The sequence below is a fragment of the Lepidochelys kempii genome, chromosome 8 (assembly GCF_965140265.1).
Source record: "Lepidochelys kempii isolate rLepKem1 chromosome 8, rLepKem1.hap2, whole genome shotgun sequence".
Classification (NCBI taxonomy): Eukaryota; Metazoa; Chordata; order Testudines; family Cheloniidae; genus Lepidochelys; species Lepidochelys kempii.
In genome coordinates, this window is record NC_133263.1 from 104010879 (window position 1) to 104035331 (window position 24453).

Consider the following 24453-nt stretch of genomic DNA (forward strand, 5'->3'; position numbering starts at 1 on the left):
AAAAACAAATGAATAAAGTTCAACTTTAGAAAATCCTTTATGAAAAAAATATTTATAGCAACACTATAAACTATGATGTTTTTATTCCTTCAAGGTATTATCCTCATTAATAAGTCATCCAGATTCTTAAAGTACATGAAAGTAAAGCAATTTCTTTTACCTGGTTGAGCCCAATTTTCACTAAAGGGAGAAGTCTCCGTCAACTCATTCATGTACATTTCTTGATTTTTGTAAAATTGGAGTACAGGGATCAAATGATTTGCCCAAATATACATGGTACATCAGTGGCATACTCTAATGTTAACACTGGTCTCCTAACTCTGCACCTGGTGTCCTACCCATTGAAACGTACTTGCTCTCCCAAAATTCAAGGTTTTATTTATTGTTAAAGATTTAATCAAAGCAACATATTATATATTTTCTGAGCACACTTACATCCTGTAGGAGTTTCTCCAAGTTCTCCTGCAGCTCATAAAAGTACCGGGAAGTAATAAGTCCTTCACGTGATTTATCCAGGCAGTCTCTGGACAGCTCAATAACCTGATGATAAATGAAGCTTAGGACCCCATCTGCTAATTGCAGCACTTTCTCTGGAGCATTAGAAGCAATAAACTCAGCCAGCCGTTCCTCCATCTGTGCTGTGGCCTAAAAGCAAAGAATAAAAAGAAGACTTAAACTTATTCAAATTTTGCTATCCTGACATGTAAATGTGAAGAGACAGGATGCTAACTGATGTACTTTTTCATTGCCAAAAAGTATGACTGTTCAAGGAAACTCAGTTATATTAGAATTCACAGAAAAAAAATACTACAAACTAAGCTTTCTGGTTGTAATGACATGTAAATTAACTTAAACATAATTAGAATCATGTAGTAAAAAATCCAAGTTTTTGAAAGTCAGAACATTCAGTGTTAAGGATCCATAAAAACCTCAACTCTGATTCTGTATCCCTGTGCTGTGCTTAAAGAATGGGAATCCTAATATTAAATTTATTACACAGTTTTAGAAACTTTTCATATCATTGACTAAAAATTAAAATGGCAATTAAAGCACCAAATGTCAGAGACACCCATAATGTGACAGTGTTTACAATTTAAAAAATTATCCACCAATGATAGCTGTAGGATAGGCAAGATACCGGTGTTTTTATTTTTACCATTATGTGCATGTAAGTCCTGTCTTTGCTGCAGCATCTATCATTGGGGCAGCTGCAATAGCAGAGACTTGAAGGTCCCAAGTTTCCTAGACTCCACACAGCTCATAACAACTGCTCCACTCATCTCAATGAGGTGTTAACTTTGAAATCAGATTATGCAAATTTAAGTTTAACCATTGTTAAACTATTTCACTGCTGATCATTTTAATATTCAAGTAATGTGATTATCTCAAAATCTAAACTACCTTCCACTGCTTTCCACATGCCAAAAGGCCCAATTGTCACCTACACAACAGCCCAAACCTCCGGTTTATCCTGTGAAGTTTCCAAAATACAATTCTGCATTTTCAATATAAAATTCTGTAACATATTAAAAATGAGAAAGTTTTTATCACTGTAAAATAAACAGAATTAAATTATAGAGGGAGTACTGAGGATTGTATTATTTATTTTCACATATAATTAATTTTTAAAATGTATTTGAAACTGCTGCAGAGTTTCCAGCTTCCAGCACTGGAGTGTCACAGAATGCAAGGGTCTTGAAGAATAATTTAGGTCAAGATTGTTGCAGAGTACACAGGGACCCTGACCATAATCAACTGCGATGTAACAAAACAAAGGTGATTACTTTAAATCAGGATTAAGCAGTGGGAGCAAGAGCTCTTAGCAAAAAAGTTCCTATCTTCATGCACATTCCTTTTTATTATAAATAGGGAAAGGGAAGAGGAATTCAGGAAATAGGAAACATACATAGCAATCACGAACCAGGATGCTTTTTAAAGTTTTCCATCAGCCGTCCTCAACATAAATTCTGTTTTCTCAATTGTGAGATTAAAGTGAAAAACAGAGGATGAGCATGTCTGCAAAGTCTGAACAAACTACACTGCTTAGAAACTATATATAAGCAACTGGATCTCTCTTAAGTAAGTGCTTATGAATTGATTTCTAAATGGTGTTGCTTAATACTTTTACTGAATAAATTGTTCAATACATTGGTCCTTACCTTCGGAAACCTTTCTTTGTACACATGATTCATCATTACTATTTCACTGTCAAAGGAAATCGGGGAACGACCAGGACTGAAGAGAAAAAAATATATTCATAATTCATAAGCTTTACATAGATGGTAAAAAAAACCCCAAACAGCCGTTGTCAGTGTGCTGCTCAGATCAGATATGGCTATCATGGCCTTATCTTCCCTACAAAAAAAAGGAATGGTCTTAACTCAGGTTAAAATCCTCCTGAAGAGAAGGCAATTTGTAGTTTTCACAAGAGTTAGTAGGTCGAAAACTACGAACTGCCTTGTCTTCACTAGAAGTTTAACATCAATTAAAAATACAAATTCTTTTCAAAGTGAAGACATCATCAAATATATTGACATTTAAAACTTATGCATAGGTTTATAAATCCAGTTTTAACTGTTGTACTGTTCCCAGTGGTGTGGTCCTCCATATTTCCCACATTACCACACATTTTCATTTAGCCTTCCCTGGCAACATTCAGAGACCCTGAAGGAGGAGAGCTCAGTTCCCTCCAGAGTCTGTAATGTTAAAAGGGGACACTGTAAAGTGAAGCAAGACACTAGGAGTTACAACGTTATTCACACCAAATTATATATTTTTATTAACACCACTCAGTGCACACATTACACAATAATATGTATTACACTTTCACAAGTTAGCAAGCTTCTTGAAGACACTGGAAAACAGGACACTAAATCCAGACGGAAGCTAAGTCTGTATTACAGCTTGGTTACATTCAAAAGATTAGTTGCATCTCATTTCATCACATCTGATGTTGGTGTGTAATGCTGTGACTCATTCCATGGTTAAGAAGAGCCAAAGGCTGAATGAGGTAATGCAGATACAAATTAATTACACACTCAGTTACCTGATTGCCTGCAGCATGCTACGGCTTCATTTTTCTGGTTTCACTGTTTTTATTTTCAAAATAAACTGTGACTTCCATTATAAAACATTACATGGTTATTTGTTTTTATGATTTTAAGAGTATACATCTTGTTAAATATATATTCTCTATGTTAAAAGATACAATTATTTCTCTCCTAAATCAACTCAAACAGATCATTTAAATGTTTCTTATGATGGGTGAAATGTGTCTCTCTGAAAGGAACAAATATATCTGAAACCCTGCATTTTTTAGAGCTACTACTCTGTAGCAAAGCTATTTAAAGGCAAAAACATTGTCCTGGGAACAGCATGTTTTCAATGCAACATAGGAAATGTTACTCTCTTAATTCATGGAAGGAAGCAAGAACAATCTCTTACTTTTGAGACACTTCCATCAAAGTGTCATGAATTACATTGTGTCCTGCTTTTATTAAGGTATGACACTTGTTACTGAGTAAATATACTTCAGTCCAAATCAATTGCCAGAGAACAGTTATTTTAGAGAGGAAAATAAAAACAGATTGGGACATTCTACAGTTAATCAGCCAAAGCAGAATATTTCCTTTGAAATTCTTCCTGAAGACAATATGCTTATTAATATGAATGCCGAATATCTTAGAGAAATTTTATTTCAAATGATGAAATATACACCGATTGAGATATATAAATGTGTGAACTGTAATAAAGTGAAGTTTAATTACATTTAAATGTAAAGAGCTATTAACACCATAGAAAGAACTTTTAAAAATATAAAGAGAATTTAGGAGCAAGTTAAAACAAACATAAGGAAGTGCTTTTTCACACAACACACAGTCAACCCATGCAACTCGTGACCAGGAGATGTTGTAAAGCCCAAAAATATAACTGGGTGCAAAAAAGAATTAGATAAGTTCATGAAGGATGGGGCCATCAATGGCTATTAGCCAAGATGGTCAGGGACGCAACCCCATACCCTGGATGTCCCTAAATTTCCGACTGCCAGAAGCTGGGACTGGACAACAGGGAATGGATCACCCTAAATTCTCTCTGAAGCATCTGGTATGGCAACTATTGGAAGACAGGATACTGGGCTAGATGAACCAATGGTCTGACCCAGTATGGCCATTCTTATGTTCTTAAGTTCCTCTATATGTCTCATTTTCTATATTTATTCTTCCATCTCATTACAAAACATGTTTGAGTCAAAATACGACATTTATTTCTTACACTTCATCTATACCTGATTCTGTTCCCCACTTGAAATCATCATCCTTTCTTCATGACTTCAGTGGGGCATAAGCCACAGGAATATGGTTGAGTCTTTGGCCATGATCCTAAAAACACTTGTGCGCATGCTTACCTTCACTGCTACAAGTAGCACATTAAAATCCAATTAAGCAAATGTGTTGATTCTCAGGTTCAAGATGTAAGAGTTTGCAGGATCAGGGCCATAAGAACAAAAATCCTGTTTTTTTCTCCAAGATGCCTTTAATAATATAAAAAGAGGGATAGAAATATAGAAAAAACATGCTGTGTAGACAAAAATGTCACTGAATATTATTCAGTGTTTTCCTTGAGAGCCCCTTGGTTATGTTCTTGACAATTCTGAAATACACAGTGAGTCCCCATCTTCCTTCTGCAAAAGCTTTCTATTTTACCAAAAAAGAAAACTCCTCCCCTCAACACCTCTTAATTCTCACTTTCTTGTGCACTGGTAGCTTCCCTGCCCCACACACCTCCACCCCTTCCCCCCGTCCTCCGGCCCAGCTGCTGATGAATTCCCCTCTCTCTATCCAGAATGACAGAGCACACAAAAGGCAGCGATAAACTCTGATCAACTTCCAAATTACCATTGAAAACAAATCCTCCCAATATAACATGTCAAATTAAATGTCTAATTCACTATGGCAAGATTGTGATGTAATATATTGCACTATAGCATTTTATGTTGAGCTTTAGTCTGGGAAACTACAGAAGTAATTACGTAGATAACTGACTAACCAAAGGCTATCAGGCAGACAAAACAGGTTATTTTATAACACCTTGGAGACAGATTACCAAGCAAAAAGAAAAACCAGAACCATTCAGCTAACTGAATCCAGCGTGGGGGAATTGTAAAGGAATTTTAATATCGTGAATAAAGTTAGTTCTGATATCTTTATTGACATGGCATCTATTTGAGATACAGCAGCTTTAATCAAATATACTGTATAATATAATTTCACATTCAATATTAGAAAGCCAAGCTTCACAAGGTAATGCATTATTTTCTTTCAAAGTGGTGAAACTTCGTGTGCATGCATAACATTTTAATATAGAAGGGTAGGAGGTTCTTCTCTCTGTGTTCTGTGAGGGTCAATGGGGGGTGATTTGTTTATTGTCTGTGAGTTTTCCATTTCAGCAGAGCAGACATTAGGAGAATAATATCTGTCCCTTTAAGGTCACTAGCAGAATGAAAAACTACCTCAGTTTCACTTCCCCCTTTGTGAAATTACGTTCCAACAGACCTTAAGTGGCACATCTCGCCAACACAGGTATCTGGATTTCTGCCTTTCAAAATACATATTCGTGAATCTGTATAAATTGAAAAATGGCAAATATGCAGCTATTCCCGGGAGTGACACTTCTATTGATAAATGAAGCCTTAGAAACCTGTGGTGCAGAAGGGACTAAATGAAAGCGAAATATTTCCTAATATGTCATTTTTCTCTCAGTTTGACAGCTGCATTTATTAGAAAAATGCAGAGGAGTTCAAACCTATGATCTTTTCTGTCTCACCCCTTTCAGAGAGAGAAGATCTAATGAGGATGTATGCATAACACCACCTTTCTAAACTCAGTTTGCTCAGGAAACCATTAAAAACATATGCCTTAATCTTTTGTCATTGATACTAAAAAGAATTTTAACAGGAACAAAGAGAATGTTATAAATCCACAGAGACATATGTGCATAAAATAAAAATCCTTGAGGCCTGATCCTGTTTCCTGTGAAGTCAATAACTAAGTAATATTTCAATAGGAGCAGGATCGGTCCCCTAAATTGTGAATTTTACCAACATACAAGATTATATGAAAGAACATTATCTAGAGAATTCACATACCACTTACACGTTCAAACTCACAGAAAGCAAGATGTGCAGTGTTAAAGAGACACAACAGAGACACTGGATACAAGTGCCTTGAGTAGCATTTGACAGACCTATTGTGTATAGCTGTTGGAAGCCATGTCATATTTCAAACTTAATACTACATCATTCTTTGTTTCTGTGCCTTTGTTGTGGATGATCAAATACACACACTGCAAAAAACAAAAACAGGGCAGAGAAAGAAGACAGAATACTAAGCTAAGACCACGACTAGGTAATGTTTTAGAGGATGTGGGAGTATATTGCAAGGAAAAAAGTACAGAAAATTAAATGTGAAATTTAAGATTTACTCGTGAATATTTATTCAAGAATCACTTGCTGCCTAATCACAACCATGCAGCTGGTAAATTCTGTTCCTGTTTGAACGGACAATTGCTGTGATACCACTGAGTAAGGAAATTCTGAGGCAAAGTGGTATACCTGGAGTGCCCCAGTGCAAGTTAGAATAAAAAACAACTTTTCTAGATTACAGCTATTTCACAGCAATACTCCTGTTGCCAAAGTTCTGGGAACAAACAGGACGGCTGGCCCGAATCTGTGCATGCAGAGTTTTTTGCAGAATGCTTTGCAAGCCCATTTCTGAGTTTGCCATAAGCATAATATTATTTATATGAAATCTGGCATGTTACTTTTTTTTGTTTATTGTATTTATTTTACATAAGCCCCATATTATTTTTAGTCCATGGATGAAAATTATTTGCAGCTGGTTTTAGATTGTGGCATACAATTCAGACTAACGTTTTGTTGCCCTGCTATTTGTTTCTTATGAACATGCAATATGATTTAATATATTACTTCTAACAAGTCAAGATTGTTAGCAGAGAAAATAACTGATTCTAACACAAATTTCTGGGGAAACAAGAATTAGTTTTCTCCAAAAGATTTGTACTAGGACAGAAACCAGACCTCTTTAATATATTAGAATTATTTGAGCATGTTAACAAAATTTTGGAAAAAGGGGAACCAGTCAACAAAAATTTATCTGAACTTTCCAAAAGCCCTTGACAAAGTCACAAGTGACTTATGAAAACTAAGTAGTCTCACGGGGAGAGGTAATGGTTAGATTAGACAGAAAGTAGAGTAAGAATAAGTGGTCAACTTTCAACATGGCAAAACGTTAACAGTGGTGTGGCCATAGGATCAGTAATTCTTAATATATTTATTAATCATCTAGAAATGGGGAACAACAGTGAAGTGGAAAAGTTTACAGATTAGACAGTTATTTAGGTAGTCGAGACTGGAGAGGACTGAAAAACTTTAGAGCGATCTAAATAAACAAGGTGAATGGCTAGCAGAATGGCAGATAAATATTGACAAACACAAGGTAATGTCCATTGGATGGAATCATTTGAACTACTAAAACTACTAAATTAACTGTAACAACTCGGGAAAAAGACTTGGCATTTGTGGTCAGATCAAAGAAAATCTCTGCTCAACATGCAGCACACCAGTCAAGAAAGGAAACAAAATGTTAGGATACATAAAGAACAGGATGAAAAAATACTAAAAATAAAATGAATCAATTGAACATCGTCTTCTGGAGAAGTGTGTTCAATTTTGGTCAACTTATCTTAGAAAGGATAGAGCAGAAATAGAAATTGCTTAGACAAAAGCAATACAAATTATTAAAAGTATGGGAAGACTTTCCATACAAAGAAAGATTGAAAGATTCAAATTGCTTTGCTTAGACAGAAGGCATGCTAGAGGTAAAATAATGAACGGTATGGAGGGCAAATAGGAACACCCGATTTTACCTTTTCTCATAATAGGAGATCCAGGGGATGGTCAGTGAAATTGAAAGGCAACACATTTTAAATTTTTTTTAAATGTTCCCTTTTTATCAAATACAATGCATGATTAACCTATGGAACTCACTGCCATGAAATATCACCAAGGCCAAGAATTTAAAAGGGTTCAAAAAAGTTTAGCCCTATCTATATAAACTTCCAAAGTTACTTTCAATATGATAAAACGATTCATAAGGGATATAAACATGGGTGCCTTTGAAGATGCTGGAGAGAAGACTGGTACCAGGAAAGCTCACATCTCCAAAGGGGTACCTCTGGTGTCAGGAGAAGCACTGATGTCAACATTATTGCCAGTGTCGAAGGTGGTGCCATGCAGGTTTTGGTGGCATCAAGCAAAGCCTTCACTGACTCCTGAATTCAAGGCCACCTTAACAGGAGAAGGGGTCCCTGAATAAGGTCTTCCCAGGCAGATGAAGCTTTTGGTGAAGTAAGCTGACTAGGTTCTCTGGAGCAAGTCAGTGAAGCTTACGTGGTCTGTTCCCAGGGGATCCTGTGCTCAAGATGTTTTGGCTCAATACCAGTGATGAATATTACTGCACAGAGTCAAGAAGCACAAGCACAGCCAAAAGCTTTCAGGGAGGTGTCCCAGTCAAGAGAGGGGAACTGGATGATGTTGGATGAAGGTGCACTGGTAAGGTATCTAGCCTCAAGTTGAGGAGAGGTGCATGTAAAGGGAGCATTGAGGTTGGTAAGTTGTCTCCAATGATGGCATGCATTGTTGGAGGAGAAGGGGAACGATGCCTCCTCTTCTTTTTCTTCTTAGACTCCCATTGCAAATCAGAAAGCTTTCTCTTCCCTGGAACAGGGTCACAAGGAGATCAGGAAGTTTGTCTCTCCCTCATGGTATCAACTGACTGCACTGAGGGGGTTTTCAATGCCAATGTAAACCATGGAGGTGGAGCAGTCTGTTTTCATGGAGTCTGTGGTGCACTGTGGGAAGCTCAGTTCCAAAAGATATTTGTCTGAGGGAGACTGATTTCATGCCAAAATGAGGTGACAGAATGCATCTGAGTTCTCTTTATAGAAGACCTCAGTAAAGAAATAGGTCTTGAAACTACCGAAGGAGTGTTAGGATGGTCTAGATGAATGCTGACGGAAGCCAAGTGCTCCTGCGATCTTGTCTGTCGTTCCACATCCAAGGAGTGACTGCATGGCAAATTGTGTACTGAGACACTACATGAGCCACTTGCAGGCAAACGTGTGTTTGAGCAGGATGCTCAGTTTCTGAACCCCTTACAATGTTTGAAACCGGATATAGCCTGCGGGATAATCCAAGACAAGTGGCCCCAACTATCTAATTATAACTAACAATAAGATGATGACAGGATAACCAGATCATGGACACAGGAGAGTTCCATTTAGCTCTCTCTGATGGCAGTGAAGGAACTGAGGTGGTGGGAGGGTGCACAACCTCATGGATGGAGCTAATGACACCATCCTAGTGTGAGAGCGTTCCTTCACCACCCTGTGGATCCAGCTTTTTTATACAGTTTCACAGCTTGATGTTAGAAGCGTTAGCTTCCAAAAGTGGAAATGCATAGAAGCAACTCTCAGAGAAGAACACCACAGCACCGGGAAACCTAAACATGTTAATTCTTCCATTCATATCAATGAAGCTTAAATTTTACCCTTAAAACATAATTAAAAATTAGTTATCATACACATACTGTAGGTTTTTTTTTCAAATGTTAATGTGTCAGTCATATTAATATAAACTTTTTTATATTAATTAAGACAGTGCATCTGACAAATTGTGTGAATCAGCTTTTTCTAAAGGTGATCCTATAAGGCCTCCGGGCCCATTAAAAGCCTCTTAAGATAAGAAGTTTGAGGTGAGTTTCTGGTTAATGTTTGACAAACTCCAACAGCTTTTTTGTTTTCTAATCAAGTAGTAAAAACTGGACATTATAAAATCTCACCAAAAGAGCTAGCTTTGAGGAGCAACTGTGTGGGCTCCGCCAGAAGCAAAAAAGTCAATAAGGACCAAACAGAATGTAAGCAGAAGCATAATCATCATGAATATGCCAATCTTGCATCGCCCCTCCCTTTTTTTTTTTTGGTAAGGGGCTATCCTTTATCAAGTATCTCCTTTCATCCCCCCCCACCCCCCCCACCCCCGTCCCAAATGTTGCTATCCAGGGCACCCAATTTGAAGGGATCTTGCTCTGAGATGACAAGGCCTAGAATAGACTGCTGTTTGATAGGCCGGAGCGGCCACTGAGGAGCGATGCACAGCATTCCCTCCACATAGCTCCTAGCCTTCGCCAGCCAAGGGATGAGTCATCAGGCCCAGGAATCTAAAATTTTTTAAATTTAGCTGTTATTGTAAATTTTGGTATCCTAACTGAACTGATAACTCTCATATTGAGAGTTACTGAAGAAAACAGACATTGTATTTCAATGGGTCTTACAGTTCATGGAACACTACAATATTAATATAATCCTGCCACTGTTTAAACCTTAAGGCTCATAAATGTGATAGAGCACACTTCCCTGATCCTTTGATTCCTGAAATTATGTTCCCAATGTGTTAATAAACCATGTTAACAGCAGAACACAAATTTAGGGCCTTCTTTTCCATTTTTACAACAGTCTTACATTTGCAATGATGTTCCACGCATCATTATCCCAGCAGTAATAAGTCTATGTTAGAAAGGGACGTCAACTACTTTTGTAAATGTATTTTTGCTACCTACAGTAGCTTTCCTATCTATAATGAATTAAACACTACAAGTACATTAATTAGCAACAGCCAATATTAAGGAAGGCAGCAATAATAATTATATGGGATTACACTAGTTGGAAAGATTTGAACAATTTAGTACGAATCATGTAACTAGTCTCTCATCACATGGCGATTTATAGAGGACAATGGCTAAACGTGTAACTACTTACTTCACTTACATGCTCTTCTAGATTGCTACGTAATTACACTTAAGTTGATCCAAACAATTACCATGTAACCTGCACCGTGGTTTAGAACATACAGTAATCAACTTAACCCTGCAATAATGTAATATTTACAATGTATTTAAGTGGTCAACAGTTATTGGCCCAGAGTCACCTCAAGCCTACTCTGATTTCTGAAAACGTAAGATCCAGCACAGGTCCCTGGCTGAGTGCACTGATTCAGTGTCTCCATCTGGCAGAGCTCCTATGGATCCTATGTGATAATTCAAGCTGTTCCTCCATCCTCTGGTGAGAATCACAAAGGGACGCAGCAGCAGAAAAATGTCCTTCTGCGAGTGCTTTTTGTGGCACAGAGGGCCCTGCTGTGTAATTTACACATCTCTGTGCTAGCTTTAATGAATCCAGCCCAACACATAAATGCATGGCAGTTACTTAATACTTCTGCCCTGACACTAAAGTGTTGTGGAGTTCAGTAAGGAAAGGGTCAAATTCCAACTGCCCCTGCTTGTCTGCATCTAAATGTCATCTGCACTAGGAAACAGCCCTATTGCTGACTACTATTTTTAAGCAAGGTTCCCTCAACCAATAGCAAAAATGGCTTTAACTTCTTGTCTACAAATTTCCCAGCACTGTTAGAGAAGTGCTCTTTCAGACTTTCTGAAATGGTACTAAATGTGTTTTGTTTCATCAACACTAACAGTTTTCACATCCATTCAAGTTGACTTGGTGCTGACAACCTTTTCCAACAATGCAACAGTTTCCTACAGTCAAGGGAGCAAAATTCAGTAACAGGAGAAACACTTGGGAACAAAATTCACACAAGTAGTAGCGAAATTGGAAATTTAAAGTGTGACACTTGTGGATTATCATCTTAGAGTATAATGGTACAAATAGACAAACAAAATACTTATCCACTTTAAGTCCTGAATGTCAAATCTCAAGAAAATAATTGTATCCATTTTTGAGTGTGCGCGGCTGAGGTGGTGTTGGTTAAAATAACTATAAAATCAGCAGAAAACACTAATTCCATATTACTACTCTTACAATTGAAAACACATATCAGAAAGGCAATGCATAACAACGTCTCAGATTCAAGGAGTAGGATGTAAAGCTCACCTGAGACTGCGAGATCGCGGCCGCATGGCTGGAGAATGACGTCCTTCCTCATCGGTGATGTTCTCAGTGCTGAAATGCTTGGTCAGGAAATGAAGTTCATCGGCCGTTGGCTGAAAGGGCAGCTGGTGCAGCTTCTCCTGGGATGAGCATGATGACTGAGTACAGAAAAATATAGAAAAGAAATACACTAAACGCATGCATAGGGGACAGCTCATGAATGGAACAGGAACGGATTCTGCCAAACACCGAATACTCCGACAGAAAAGAAAAGCTGTTCACCAGAACAGGTGCCTCTCTTTATTTTCATGACTAGGTTAGCTTGACACTAAAGGTATATAGAACTCTAAGGCTGTTAGATCTGGACAGCTTTTGGGGATGCCTAAGAGATTATAGATTCCCACAACTCCTCGAACCATTCAATCTGATCTTGAAGGTAACTTGTTAGTGGGAGAAATGGAAGGGATCAGCTTTGGGAAGGACAAAGAGGTTCCTGGAATGTTGAACAACTTATCTTTCCCTTCCCTTCATGCTCCCTCATCTCAAGAATTTCATTAGCATGCAGTAATGCTATGGAGGTGTGCAGTACATGAAAATTAACATTCTTAATTGGTTTTCTTTAAAGTTTATTATTGTAATTGCTCTGCATTTCATTTCTCCCTTGTTCTACCCATCAGGCTTCTTCTAGTTGAGCAGGCAGTAATAAGATCAGGACAGCTGACTTTGCAGGTGTGTTGTATGCGGTGTTGTTGTTGCCACGTTGGTCCCAAGATATCAGAGAGACAAGGTGGGTGAGGTAATATCTTTTATTGGACCAACTTCTGTTAGTGAAAGCTCTGTTTTGTGCCTCACTGACAGAAGTTGGTCCAATAGTAGGTATTACCTCACCCACTTGTCTCTCTTTTGCAGGTATGTGTAATGAACAGGGTTTCCCTTGTTTGGCTGTTACAAAGTGGGGAACACTTTATTCAGTTTTAAATGATCTGCTATGCTTATGATGTGTGTACAGTGGTGTAATGCATTGATGTCCTGAGTAAGAACTTTTAACTCCTGCATCCAGAGACAATGGGAGTTAAATGGAAATTAACTGGAACATACTTTTGGCAAAAACATGGATGGTGTTTAAAGTTTGGCTAGAATCTTCAGAAAAGATTAAAAACAGAGTTTCTAGAGTTATTTGCTGTTGAAGACATTGATGAGCTTTAGAAAAGAAAGTTACCTAGTGTGGCTTAGAAGTTAAAGCCAAGTGCCGATAATAATGTCTCAGTTAGTCTGAATTAACTGGGAAAAAACAGCACTCTTTCAGCGCTGCTAGCCTACAGTGTTATTGTTTTTTAAATTGTTTAGACCAGATGCATCCAAACTTACCAGGAGCCTAAGAACCGCACCTAAATTGCAGGAAAAAGCAAGAAGTGTGCTGCAGCTGCCTACCTCTGATGCAGAGGTTCACCTGTGGAGAACCCTAGTATATTATGCGTTATCCGAGTCTAGCTACCTAGATCAAGGTGGGGGATTGTATGCTGGGACCTATAATCATATATGCAACAGGCTACAACTTCACACAAAAAATGAGTGCCGCTAACGTTTATGGGGCAGATTCTCTGTCCTGATCCACTCCCTTTCACACCTCAAGAGGTTCACAGAAAGCAGAAACCACCTGTAAGTCACCAGGTACGGAGGAAGCCCCATGCGAGACTAGAGCAGGTGGTGCTATCTCCTATGCCTCCTTCCCTACAGCCATTGGTGCAGTGCAGGAAGCATTTCGGAGGGAACAGGAGCAGCTGAAGCATGGTGCACTCCAGCAATCACATAGTCCCTAAGGTGATCAAAGCCAGCTGGCACAAGTTTGAGCAGCTCCCAGTTTGGTTTAATCTGTGCTTGGGCCAGGACTGAGAATCAGGAAGTCTATTAGGCCCCCAAACACTGTCATGTCCACCTTATGCTGAGTAGCAAAGAACCTTCCCCTGTATTATACGAGTTTGTGGGACACATTTGGCCTTCAAGCCCACTTTAGTCACCCGGTTGTATACTGCCTTATGTGTGCAGTACAAGGAGAGAGAGTTCTCTGAGCATCTTGAGGTGGAAAGGAATGGAAAAACAGTGATGCTTTCCAAGGGAAGTACGTGCCCATAGATTGGATAATATGCTGTTTTATAGGACAGAAAGCTTAGAGACACAATAAACTAAAGAAGTGTAGTAATATCAGGGTTCCTAAGTGGCTCTGATATTACATATGTCTTTGATCCAGAAGAAATGAAAATAGAGTCAGCATATAAGAGAAGCTAACATATCTGTCAAACGCGTTGCAGATTTAGAAAATAATAGTGTCACAATCCGTACACCCAGAAAAAAGACATGATGGTTACTGGCATTTCAAGCACTGAAAATGTATGCCTGCCAGCAACACAATCACTCAGGAAACAGAGAAAATTTAAAAATATTCTTCTCACGATGTCTGACTAAAACCCTCCTTCCACTTTGTCTCCTCAAGAGATATCAGACTATACAGTGCTGGAACTCCAGGGAATATTTAAGGAAATCCTGTGCCAAGTATTAGGAGATGTGCTTTCTTTAGCCAAAGGCTTCTTTAGCTCTCAAAAGCCTTCAAGGAATACATCCATGTACTAACGAAGCATGAACACAGCTGTATTATTGATTTTGATGAAGTCACAGAATTCGATATTAGCGGTAGAGCAATGCAAACATCCCTGTGGTGTCTCAGTTACAGCCAGAGAATTAGCCAGCTTATTGCAAGCAAAAACTTGCAGCTAATCTTACTGTAGCTTTTAAATTAACTCAGAGCCTAGTAAATAAACAGCAAATTAGATATTGAAGGAAATAATTGGACATTAGCCTGTTCAATTAATTTCTCTAGGTTCACATATCTGAAAGTCTGCACCCACGTCAGTCAGGCACAGCATTCTCAGTGCTTGCACAATGAGAAGCATACTGTCTTCATACAGTATCTGAAATTTAAAAAGGCAGCAGGTATTTTGCTGAAAAATGGACTTTGTGGCACCAGAAATACAGAAGTTGAAAAATGTAGAGCAAGCGAGCGAGAGAGATTGAGATGCAACTTTTACTAAGTTCAGTACAGCTAAGTGTCAGTTCAGCTGGCAGAGTTGCTGTCCATTGACCAAGACCACCACAGGTTGACTCTCAGTAGAGAAATGGGCATACCACACAGTAATTCAGGCCACCAGAATGCGGACTCTTAATTGGTTCCAGGCATTCCAGTATTTCACTCACTAATGGTAGGCCCGACAGGAGGGGCTAACAAACTGGTTTCTCTTGTTTTAAGAGGCAATAGAATACAATGGACTGAACACACCAGTCAGGAGCTTGGTATTCCGAGATTCTAGTCTCACCTGCACCACTAACTCACTGTATCCTTTCAAGTTTCAGAGGAGCAGCCGTGTTAGTCTGTATTCGCAAAAAGAAAAGGAGGACTTGGGGCACCTTAGAGACTAACCAATTTATTTGAGCACAAGCTTTCGTGAGCTACAGCTCACTTCATCGGATGCATGCCGTGGAAACTGCAGCAGACTTTATTTATACACAGAGAATATGAAAAAATACCTCCTCCCACCCCACTGTCCTGCTGGTAATAGCTTATCTAAAGTGATCATCAGGTGTGCTGGAAATGGTCTCTAAGGTGCCACAAGTCCTCCTTGTATCCTTTCAAGCCACTTGAAGTCTTAGGATATGTCTACACAGGCCAGGGGAGTGAGCTTTCCAGCCCTGGTCAACAGATTTGGAGTAGTGGGGCTCAGGTTAATGCTCCAAACATAGCTGTGTAGACAGTGCTTTGAAGTTGTGGTTTGGGTTGGAGCTCAGGCTCTGAAGCTCACCTCCCTCCCGAGGCTTTTGCCCATGTTAAAAGATTCCTCAGGCCTTTCCTTTGAACAGCTCTAGTGCCCCCATGCTTCAGAAGAAGGACTTGAAATTTGGCAGTGGGTGGACTTTGCATCAGCAATGCGCTTTTTGCTGGGCCTGTGAAAATGTGCCCCAAATTTGGCAAAGTTATTAACCTTTGAACAATCACACTTCACTCCTGCTCAGCAGAGACCACTTTGATGATAGTTAAATCTCCAAAGATTCGGTCCTCATTGAGTATGCTTGAGCCTCTCACACCTCCGAGTGCCCTTCCCTTCCCGACTCCTACTTGTGACTGGATGCTGTACGCACCATTTTCTCCGAACAACAGAGCATGCTCCAGCCCAGCATTACAGGGCGAAAGCCAGATTTTCCTAATAATGGCCGGTCTGAGCTGGGATGGGGTTGGGCACTGGAACTAAGAGCAAGGAGCCAGGCCCCACCCTGCTGCCCAGATAGCATAAAGAATGAAGCTGCCAGATTTTGAACGCAGAAGGGAGAAAAGCCAGACAACACGGGAGAAAGGAGTGGAATGTGAAAAGGAATCGTGTGAAACTAGGATTGGAGTGGGGGGATAGGGAGAAACTGGGAGTTAGGGGAGACTGGGAATGAGAATCAAAGAGGGGGAGACTGAGATGAGGAGCTGGGGATGGGATGTGTGAGCGGGGAAATGAGGCTGGATGAGGAGCCCAGAGAGAGAGACTGGAAACCGGTGGAGGAGGAGGGAAGAGAAGGATTGGATGAGGAGCCAGGAGGGGACAACTGGGACTGGATAGTCAAGGAGGCTGGGGACAAACAGTTGGAATGGGATGGGGGAATTGGGATTTGGCTAGGTGAGGAGATTGGGACTGGGAATGGGGAAGGGAAGATACAGAGTGGTTGGGATAGCACACAGTGAGACCAAAAGCAGAGACTAGGACTGGGATTAGAAGCCTAAGAGACAGACACTGGGATTTGGTAGGTGAGGAGAATGGGAATGGGACAAAGAGCCAGGAGTGGGAGAGGGACAGGTTGCAGGAAACGGGGCAGAAGGGTCTGTCCCTTAAAGCACACTCCCCTCCAGTGCCTGGAATGGAACCCAAGATTCCTGAGCCTCACCAATTACTCTGCAGTCATCAAATATTTGTGAAACTCACTGGAAAAGCTTGTGTCTCACCCTCTCCTCTAATGATGGTGCACATAAAGGATGATAACCTACTATTGCTGTCAGTTACTTCCTTTGCTCAAGTGGCAGATCAGTGAGGTGGATCTGAAGGTTCCAAATCTGCTGATGAACCATTGGGTGACAATGTGATAACCATGTCATATAATTTGTTTTTTCAGTTTTCTTTTTTAAAAAAAAAAACAACTTCAGAAATTACACACACAAAACCTATGTTAAAAGATCATCATTAAGGTTACAAAGATAAGCACTCAAGTGCGAGGAAATACGAGAATCAAGGTGCTTATGTTACCTTAATTCATACCCCTTGCGCATATGCATTATGATACAGTCTTTCATTATATGATCATACAGGCTCTTGCCACAAGACCCCTGCCTCATTCAGTTCACAGGATGGACCTGCTCTGGTGATGACTCAAGGTTATTTAGTAAAGGGGGCTGTTGTCTACAGGACCCCTGCTTCATTTGTTGCAGAAGTTGGAAGGTGAATGAGGGGGATGGATTACAGTAAGAGAAAGGATGATCTGTGGTTAAAGCAGTTGTATGCTGCCCTGGATAACTGAATTTTCTCTCTTTCTGCTACAGAGTTCCTGTGTGATGCTAGCAAGTCACTTAAACCAAACTTTTCACAGATGGTCACTAATCACGTGTACCTCATTTTCTGCACGCTTGACTTGAGATCCTGGAGTCTGATTTACAGAAGTGTGAAAAATTCACAGCTGCAAATAACATCAGTGGGAGCTGTTTTTTGAACATATAAAATGCTAAGCATTCTGAAAAAATCAGGTCCTAGTCATCTCAAATTGGGCTTCCAAAATTAAGAACACAGCAGCAGCCATGATGGGTCAGACCAATGGCCCATCGAACCTAGTATCCTGATTCTGATAGTGGCCGGTGCCAGATGCTTCAGAGAGAATGAACAGAACAGGGCAATTTTGAGTGATCCATCCCCTGTAGCACAGTTTCTGGCAGTTAGAAGTTTACGGTCACCTAGTCCATGGGGTTGCACCTGACCATGTTGGCTAATAGTCATTGATGAACCTATTCTCCATGAACTGATCTAATTCTTTTTTGAACCCAGTTGTATTTCTGGTCTTCAAAATATCCTAAGGCAACAAGTTCCACAGGTTCACTGTGTGTTACGTGAAGTAGTACTTCCTTTTGTTTGCTGAAAACTTGCTGGCTATTAACTTCATTGGATGACCCAGGTTCTTGTGTTATGTGAAGGGGATTAGTGAAGATTAGTATGCATTTTTTACCTTAATCTCCCTGTCTGTTCCCCATCTGAAAAATGCAGATAAGAATACCCTCTTGCCTCAGAGAAGTGTTTTGAAAATTAATTAATTAATGTTTGTGAAGCACTCAGACACTATTGTGATGAGTGCCATAGAAAAGCCCATGAGGAAATTAACAATTCTGTCTTCAGAGCAGGGTTTGAATAGTAAGCAGTAAATAAGGCCTCAGGCCACATTTTGCTTAATAAAGATAAAACAAAACACTGAGTAATTGCTCATTAAGTGAGCACAGTCCATCCTTTGCACTGAATAGGGCAGGGGTACTGTGGAAAAAAATAGAACGTGATCATGTAATTAAAGACTATCATAATGCACACACACAAGAGGGACAAATTAAGTTTACAAGGGCCAATTTTATTCTGGCACTTCCTAACTTTTGAGTGCTTGATTTTTCAACATTAATAGTGTTCTTTTAATTGAATTTTCTGTGCAACTTCAAATATAATTTACTGTTAATACACAATGAAGAGTATGATGCACAATGGGACATGTCAGACTGCGACATTAAGGAACAATGAACACAGGTCTCTTTCGATTTCTGATAATGGCATATTAGGCTTCTGGTGATACTGTAGTCAGGTAAGTTGTAAAAGTCTAGACTCTTTCAGTCATGTGTATAAGGCAAATGTATAATGAAGGAACAGCTGCACCCAGAAAATCAAACTATTATCAAGTTGAATAACGTGTATATTATCACCTTTCCTCCCAGACAGCATGTTAGTAGATAGAGAGCTCTTGTACCCACTGGTGACTAAAGTTCAAAAGTGGACAAGAATTTCACATCTGGTTTAAAAGTAGCTGAGAGCTTGCTAATGATTAAGCATTCCATCTCAAAGTGCTGACACTCCCGATACAATGTTCCCCTCTGCTGTGCAGCAAAGTGGCGGCATAGGGACTAGCACTAATACTGAAGGCAAAGAGTAGATGGTAAGAGCTGGGAAATGGAGAAAAAGCATCACAACTGATAATTAAAATAATTTTTAAAGCAAATAGCATATTAAATAAAAGATTGACAAAACAATGAAAAAAATATTGAACATTTAGCAAGGATTTAAAAGTTGATGGGTTAGGGTGTATTTAAACACACAGCATTATCTGAAAAAGTCTTTGCCGCTTACTGAAACTGTTGAACTGGGAGTGTTTGTTCCATATCCAGATGAAGGAAGAGAGGCCAGGGACCAGCGGCGCCCATCCGTTCTGGAGAAAAGATGCAAGAGAAATTATTTTGATGGCTACAATGTGGACAATGTTTTGGGGAAGGTTTTCCCCTAAAACAGATTGCAATCAAAGGTTGGCATTTTCCAGACAATCCAGTGCTCCTAGAAATCACTTTGGGTAACATTTTCAAAATGCACCTGTGTGAATGAGGAGCTTAAATCTCATTGAAAGTCAATGGGACTTAAGCTCTTAAATCACTTAAGAACTTTTGAAAGTTTTACCCTTTGTTTTTAAGTGGACATTATTGGGATCGGACAAATCTACTTTATACTTCCAAATTTCATTGAAAGAGACAGTCACAGCAGATTCCTTAGGGTAATACCTTGGGATCACTGCTGCTGCAGCTCCCCTGCCCTCCACACAGCACTTTAGTAATATATTATATTATATTATATATTATATTTCTATTGGAACACTAACTTTTTATTCTCTAAAGATCACTTTTCTCACTACTATTTACAATATTAGTAGTAATTTGCTTTCTTGGATTTGTAACCTATGGCAATGTCTCCTCACCATTGGAAAGAGTGTTGCGCACACTGCTGCTAAAGAAAAAAAATGTGACAAACCAAAACCCCACTGATGCACTAGAAATACTGCAGAAAGGGTGGCATAATTTTAACACTAAACCTGTAAAAAATGAAATATGTAATTGCTTCTAAAAGAGACATCAATTTCCCCCAAATAACCTCAGGGAGGGAGAAAATTGTGTTCATTAGCTAAATCTAGTAAGTCTCTCTGTCTCCTGTTAAACCCCAAAGCATTAGATCCTGTTCACATTCCACTCTGGGATGGATGATAATGGTTTCCATCCTGTACTCCACATCAATAGAACTACCACCATTTATTAATATTTCTGGTACAAGTATTATTTATCCAAAGCAGAGGCAAATCATCGATACCTCTTCACATAAGATGAGAGTGAATTCAACAATTAAGAGCTTTTAATACAATTTAGATAAGACTTGTTTTTTTGGTGCAATTTATATACAGTACATGGGTGTATGACAGGTTTTTTTGTTGACATCAGTGGAGGACCAAGCTTGGGCTTATAATGGAAACTCAGTTACCCTTTGCTGTGGAGTGACTGCCATCTCTCCATTATCCACCCACCTAGGCCCCCCGGTTCAGGAAGGTTCTTAAAGCATGTACTTGAAGCTTAGCACGTGCTTTAGTTTTTTCCTGAATAAGGATGCTTTCCTGAACCACGGCCTTCTTACACTGACATGTACCTCTCCTTGTGGTAATAAAACGATCTGAGCACCAGAGAGGGGAATAAATATATTTATTTCTGGAAGAATATGGAAAAAAAGGTTCATGCTTCATGCACAAAATCATAAAAGTTTAAGCTTTATAACCCATTCCTATTAGTGCATGCCATCGTTAAACCCCCATGTAGACATAGGGTGTTTCTGGCAAGATACCAAGAGAATCCTCCCCACATATTGCAGCAACTTCTTGTTATATTCCTGAAAAATTCCAAATCTCGTCCCGTACATGACACAAGATTCCTTTCTTACCTCCATAAAAACAAATGTAAATAGACAATGTGAATTATTGGGCGACATGATCTGGTAGCAGACTGGTCACTGGACTGGGATTTAGGAGATCTGTGTTTAGTTCCTGGTTCAGATAGACTTTCCATGTGGCATTAGGCAAGTCACTTAACTAACCATGTGCCTCATTCCTTCATATATAAAATGGGGACAATACTTCTTTCCTATTTCACAGTGGTGTTGAGGAGATAAAATCCATTGAAGATTCAGAGGGGCCCAAACACTATGGCAATGAGGGCCACGTAAGCAGATAGACATATTAGTGAGAAATTTTGAAAACACAAATATTATTGAACAGATGCAAAATGATAGAAGATTAGGCCCATTTTCCTCTTCAAAGGATTTTCGTATTTTGATTGCAAAGGTGTAAAAACAATCTCCCCTTCGCTCCACTTAAACTATCCTAAGATGGCAAGTCTCAGTTCTTGGTGCCATTTCCAGAAAAACTGATGCAACATTGAGAAGCATGTTAAGCAATCAATGTAATGAACGCCAGCTGTGTATCTTGCCAACAAAAAACAGCAGGATGCGACTAGCAAAATTTCTGTTTCAAAAATTCAAGAAATAGACAGCAAGACTGTCAAAGAAAATGACTTCCTCAGTTAGCAAAATGCTTCAAAATTATTTCAATGTGTAAAATAAGAGGAAAAGATATATCTTTAAAAAGTAATGCAGTACTAATTTAGGAAAGAATGCTGGGAACAAAAGAAAAGTTTAGGTCATTTATTTCACTTTGGAATTATCCCTGCTGGGACAATGAAACATTGGCAAAAACAAACAACTTTGGCCATACATAACCTACTAAAATGTAATTTTAAATAAAGTGTGTTTGTGGCAGTTGTGTTAACATTACGCAACGTAGAATAGACCAACTTCACCATGACAAAGTGTTGTGTGAACAAAGCATTTTCTCCTGGAGGAATCCCTGTTAATTATAAGTTGCTATACAAAGACTCCAAATTTTTATTCCCGAAGTGTAAAAGCTGAATGCCTAAATGGGGTTATTACAGCACACATACTCATTAGCCACATATAGTACAATCATGCAAAAGCATTACATACACACAGCAGCAACATGTATCTGATATACCCTTTACCTGTCTGCTCTGTGTCCATGGCTGAATTGAAGAAATTGTGCAGTGATAATAAGGAAGGGAAAAATAAAAATAGTGAATGTGATTTCTGGAAAACCTGTAACAAACTTTGACTACTGATCATTACAGTCACTTTTACTGAATGTCACACTATATTGTATGGATGGAAGTGGACATCTCCCTCAAACTGGGAGAATTCTGAATATACTGACTCTGTGGGTTTGCAAAACACTCACTGAATGCTTGTCATCTAACAACAGATTTTTGTTTAACCACTATTTAAAACAAGGGCAGCCCTACAAGATTTAGTGGGGAACCTATTGGCCTTAAAACTAGCATGCTGTTTTCTCAACCAGAACTGCAATATTTTCCACAATGCTGAAGGATCAACTGGTTACAGTTCTGTACTATGGGAAGAGGAGTCATAAATACTGCACAAAAAGGATCATCTCTGAAGAGAAACAGTCAAATGCAAAGGGAAGAACATGGGCACAAAAAACAGTCATCTACCTTTTATTAACTGTTGTTCTTCGAGATGTGTTGCATATGACCATTCTAGGTGTGTGCGCGCCCACATGTTCAGTCATCGGAGATTTTTGCCTTAGCAGTATCTGTAGGGTTGGCAGCAGTACCCCCTTGAGTGCTGCGCTCATGCACCAGTATATCAGTAGCCACTGGCCCTACGCCCTCTCAGTTCCTTCTTGCCAGCAACTCTGACAGAGGGGCAGGATGACGGGTAATGTAATGGACATGAGCTACACATCTTGAAGAAGTCAGCTCCCAGACTACTGCACTGGGCAGCACAGAATGGGGAGGAGGTGACCAGCCCTCTGTGGAGAAAGAAGTGGTTTGGGACCATTTAGAAAAGCTGGATGAACATAAGTCCATGGGGCCGGATGCGCTGCATCCGAGAGTGCTAAAGAAGTTGGCGGATGTGATTGTAGAGCCATTGGCCATTATCTTTGAAAACTCATGGCGATTGGGGGAAAAAGGCTAATGTAGTGCCCATCTTTAAAAAAGGGAAGAAGGAGGATCCTGGGAACTACAGACCAGTCAGCCTCACCTCAGTCCCTGGAAAAATCTTGGAGCAGGAATCAATTCTGATGCACTTAGAGGAGAGGAAAGTGATCAGGAACAGTCAGCATGGATTCACCGAGGGCAAGTCATGCCTGACTAATCTAATTGCCTTCTATGACGATATAACTGGCTCTATGGATGAAGGGAAAGCGGTGGACGTGTTGTTCCTTGACTTTAGCAAAGCTTTTGACATGGTCTCCCACAGTATTCTTGCCAGCAAGTTAAAGAAGTATGGGCTGGATGAATGGACTATAAGGTGGATAGAAAGCTGGCTATATTGTCGGGCTCAACGGGTAGTGATCAATGGCTCCATGTCTAGTTGGCAGCCGGTATCAAGTGGAGTGCCCCAAGGGTTGGTCGTCGGGCCGGTTTTGTTCAATATCTTCATAAACGATCTGGAGGATGGTGTGGATTGCACCCTCAGCAAGTTTGCAGGTGACACTAACTGGGAGGAGAGATAGATATGCTGGAGGGTAGGGATAGGATACAGAGGGCCCTAGACAAATTAGAGGATTGGGCCAAAAGAAATCTGATGAGGTTCAACAAGGACAAGTGCAGAGTCCTGCACTTAGGACGGAAGAACCCCATGCACCGCTACAGACTAGGGACCAAATGGCTCGGCAGCAGTTCTGCAGAGAAGGATCGAGGGGTGACAGTGGACGAGAAGCTGGATACGAGTCAGCAGTGTGCCCTTGTTGCCAAGAAGGCCAATGGCATTTTGAGATGTATAAGTAGGGGCACTGCCAGCAGATCGAGGGACATGATCGTTCCCCTCTATTCGACATTGGTGAGGCCTCATCTGGAGTACTGTGTCCAGTTTTGGGCCCCACACTACAAGAAGGATGTGGAAAAATTGGAAAACGTCCAGCGGAGGGCAACAAAAATGATTAGGGGTTTGGAACACATGACGTATGAGGAGAGGCTGAGGGAACTGGGATTGTTTAGTCTGCGGAAGAGAAGAATGAGGGGGGATTTGATAGCTGCTTTCAACTACCTGAAAGGGGGTTCCAAAGAGGATGGATCTAGACTGTTCTCAGTGGTAGCTGATGACAGAGCAAGGAGTAATGGTCTCAATTTGCAGTGAGGGAGGTTTAGGTTGGATATTAGGAAAAACTTTTTCACTCGGAGGGTGGTGAAACACTGGAATGCGTTAC

At 39.8% G+C, this 24453-nt stretch overlaps 1 protein-coding gene across 13 annotated transcripts in view; it reads right to left on the bottom strand.

The window, feature by feature from the left end:
* MAST2 (microtubule associated serine/threonine kinase 2) overlaps nt 1-24453 on the bottom strand; it is a 388109-nt gene that overhangs the window by 59007 nt on the left and 304649 nt on the right. For 10 of the 13 annotated variants that reach the window (XM_073357844.1, XM_073357842.1, XM_073357841.1 and 7 more), the window contains 5 exons: nt 22226-22246; nt 19473-19551; nt 12025-12179; nt 2160-2235; nt 436-645 (listed from right to left, as the gene is read on the bottom strand). In XM_073357844.1, coding sequence (XP_073213945.1) covers nt 436-645; nt 2160-2235; nt 12025-12179; nt 19473-19551; nt 22226-22246 — 541 coding nt within the window. Of the gene's footprint in view, nt 1-435; nt 646-2159; nt 2236-12024; nt 12180-19472; nt 19552-22225; nt 22247-22732; nt 22830-24453 lie in introns of those variants that run through there. The other 3 variants (XM_073357843.1, XM_073357847.1, XM_073357854.1) reach the window with 2 other exon arrangements.